The sequence below is a fragment of the Sinocyclocheilus grahami genome, unplaced genomic scaffold (assembly GCF_001515645.1).
Source record: "Sinocyclocheilus grahami isolate Dianchi unplaced genomic scaffold, SAMN03320097.WGS_v1.1 scaffold954.1, whole genome shotgun sequence".
Taxonomy (NCBI): Eukaryota; Metazoa; Chordata; class Actinopteri; order Cypriniformes; family Cyprinidae; genus Sinocyclocheilus; species Sinocyclocheilus grahami.
The window spans coordinates 227,903-231,090 of record NW_015506133.1 but is presented as its reverse complement, the minus strand read 5'-3'; the positions used below and the strand labels follow the sequence as shown (position 1 = coordinate 231,090).

General features: G+C 38.2%; 1 protein-coding gene across 1 annotated transcript in view; it reads left to right on the top strand.

Annotated features, from left to right (window-relative positions):
• Positions 1-3,188, top strand: part of LOC107564665 (sodium-dependent dopamine transporter-like) — a 37,686-nt gene that overhangs the window by 11,139 nt on the left and 23,359 nt on the right. The window contains exon 9 of the mRNA XM_016249800.1: positions 1,409-1,521. Within this exon, the coding sequence (XP_016105286.1) occupies positions 1,409-1,521 (113 nt within the window). The remainder of the gene's footprint in view (positions 1-1,408; positions 1,522-3,188) is intronic.

Sequence of the window (3,188 nt, the reverse complement as noted above, 5' to 3'; positions counted from 1 at the left end):
CCCCCCCCCCCCCCCCCCCTTTAAGTGTTATACAGCATTTAAATAATTTACATTCAAATGCATATCTAATTTATATTATAATTATTTAATTTGATTCATATCAATTTAAAATACATTCTAAGCTATATAAGTAATACTACATTATAATACTATTATTTAGCTTTAGAGCTTTAAATACATGCTCAGTGCTTCATGTGGTCTGTAAATGTGAAGTCCTGATTGATCTCAGATCAGTCTGTGATCGGTGTTCGTCGTGACACACTCTTATAAACAGCAGCGTCTGAGACAGAGAATTATTTGAGAGCAAAATCAATAATGTGTGAGATGCAGAATGTCAGTGGAACAGAAACATGTCGATTTGTCTGATTCTGAGCAATGCTTCTGTTTCTGTTGGACTGATTTGTATTTGCCGTCAAAAATGCATGACTAATATATGTTTTCTTATGATCTTTAAAATCGTTTGATCTGCTGAGTTGTGCCTAAATGCTTGGAATTAATTTTATAGATAAATATCCGTTCAAAAGAAAGAAGTCTCTTCTGCTCATCAATTGATTAAAAATACAGTAGGCCTAAAAACTGCAACATTAAGAAATATTATTATAATGTAAAACAGCTGTTTTCTGTGTGAATCTCTGTTAAACTGTAATGTATTTCTGTGATGCGCAGCTGTATTTTCAGCATCATTCCTCCAGTCTTCAGTGTCACATGACCTTCAGAAATCAGTATAATATGCTGATTTGCTGCTCAAGAAACATTTCTGATTATTATATTACAATATTTTTGTGGAAACTGTGATACATTTTATTTTTCAGGATTCACAGATTGATAGAAATTTCAGAAGAACAGCATTTGTTTGAAATAGAAATCACATTATAAATATCTTTACTCACTTAAGATCAATTGTATGTGTCTTTAGTCACTTTTGATCAATTTAATGCATCCTTGATGAATAAAAGTATACATTTCTTAACAAACAAACACACACACACACACACAACTTTCTAACTCTAATGGTTTGAAAAATAGTGTAAATTGTGCTTACATATGTACAAATTTCTTTTTAAAATTTAAATGTATAAGATCGGAAAACAGTGTTTATTTCTCCACCTGTTGGAGTTTGTAATTCCACTTGTTTTATTGCATCACTTTACTATTAAACTAGCACGTGGAAAATAGTACACATAATATATAATTATTTGAGTGTTGTGTAAAGTAAATTGGTAACATGCATGCTTTTTGGGTGAATGCATGTAAAAAATATACAGTGTGTTGGTTTATACCTGGAATTTATATGATTGTGATATTCTAATCAATTGTAGATTAATACAGCATCGTAAGAGCCACTCTCTGTGGTTTTTACCGCGGTGTATGATGTGGAGGTGTTGAGTCTTTGTTTGCGTCTCACCAGGTCCTGGTCTGGTGTTCATTATTTACCCAGAAGCCATTGCTACACTGCCGGGTTCATCAGTGTGGGCTGTGATCTTCTTCATCATGCTGCTGACTCTAGGAATCGACAGCGCTGTGAGTCTCAGGATCTCGTCTGATCTGATCTCAAACACAAGAGTCTGTCAGTACAGTATTAACACTCATAATACATTCAAAAATCTCATTCTGGGTCGATCTGGACCTGAAGAACTGATACATAAAACAGTCATAACTTCATATTTTCCAACTAAAATCATATCATATATGACCGGCAACTTCTCAATAATGAGTGAAAAAAAAAGGATATTTGAATTTTGTAAGATCATATAATTTTACCAGTATTCATTTTTTGGGAATAAATAGAATTGAATTAAATTCTTTGAATTTATAACTCATGATTGGTCAAAAACCATCCAAATTTATGAAACATACACTGTAAATCCCGGTAAATTTACGGTAAAATTCTGGCAACCACAGCTGCTGTTTTTTTTACCGTAAATTTACCGGGATTTACAGTGTATGTTTCATAAATTAATAAAATAAAAATATGGTAGCAACATTTTAGGTTTTATGGATTTAATTTAAATGTACATTTAAATACCATAATTTCATAAATTGATACAATGTTAATATAGCAACCTACTGAAGTACTGGAATCTATTTTGTACCTTTGTAATACACTGATAACCACCAAAAGCAGATGGTGCTGAGTCACATGATGAACCAAAGCCAATCACAAGCAGCTTTTAAATACTAACATATATAGAAGGTGCACACAAACACTAAACTGAAATAATGCAATAAACATTATTTTAACAACATTAGATGTAACATACAACCCTAATGTACAAAACTGATGAGAAAAAACTATTATTTCAATGAAAAAACAAAATTTGAAATGTAACGCAGTTAATTATGGAAATGCCAATTTACGGTTCCCTTTTGATACTTCACTCTTACTGTGTCTTGCTTAAGACGCATATGGGGAAAAAAACTTTTTTTCTCCTGAACTGAAGCCTATTTCATTCACGCAGTGAAACTGCACTGCCATTGGTTCGTGCAGGGCTTTAAAAACGAACCAATGGCGCGGCAGCGGAGCTGCATGAGCCTATGACGACGAATCCCACCAAAGCCCGCCAGAATGGGCTGGGCATCTGGCTAAATAAGCGGACGCTCGCCACAGGATTCTCAGATTTTTTCTCCTTCAGCGACGACTCTACGTCTCAAGCTGATCCGAAGCCGCTCGCTGTTGACACTCCTTCGCAGCTGGAATCGGAACCTCTCAGCTCGGCTGACCTGCTTCTCCACTTCTTCAGCGACGCAGCAATTCCGGTCCGGTTCCCCTGCCGCCATCCGGCGACTTCAAAGAGCTTCTAAAAGAGCAGCGGCGTTATTGTGGCTCGTGCGGGTCTCCCCTGCATGCCGATGACGGCCACAAGGAGTGCGTTTCCTGCTTGGGGAAACCCCATGCGGAAGCTGCGCTCACAGGAGCTATTTGCTCTCATTGCGAGAGTTTTAGTCTCGCCTCTCTCCGAGCGGGGGAAAGGGGTCGAACGATCGGCCACGAGCGAGCTCACGCCGGCCCAGATCCCACGTGCCTCGCTCTCGCCGCAGAGAGAGTGTTCACCCGTCCTTTTCTCCCGGTCTGATCAGCGTCCCTCTGCTGATGTGAGCGACCCGATCTCATTCGGGGGAAGTGGAGACGAGCTGCTTGATGACAGCATGTCACTGGCAGCATCGGATGCAGAGGAGCTGTTGGGCTC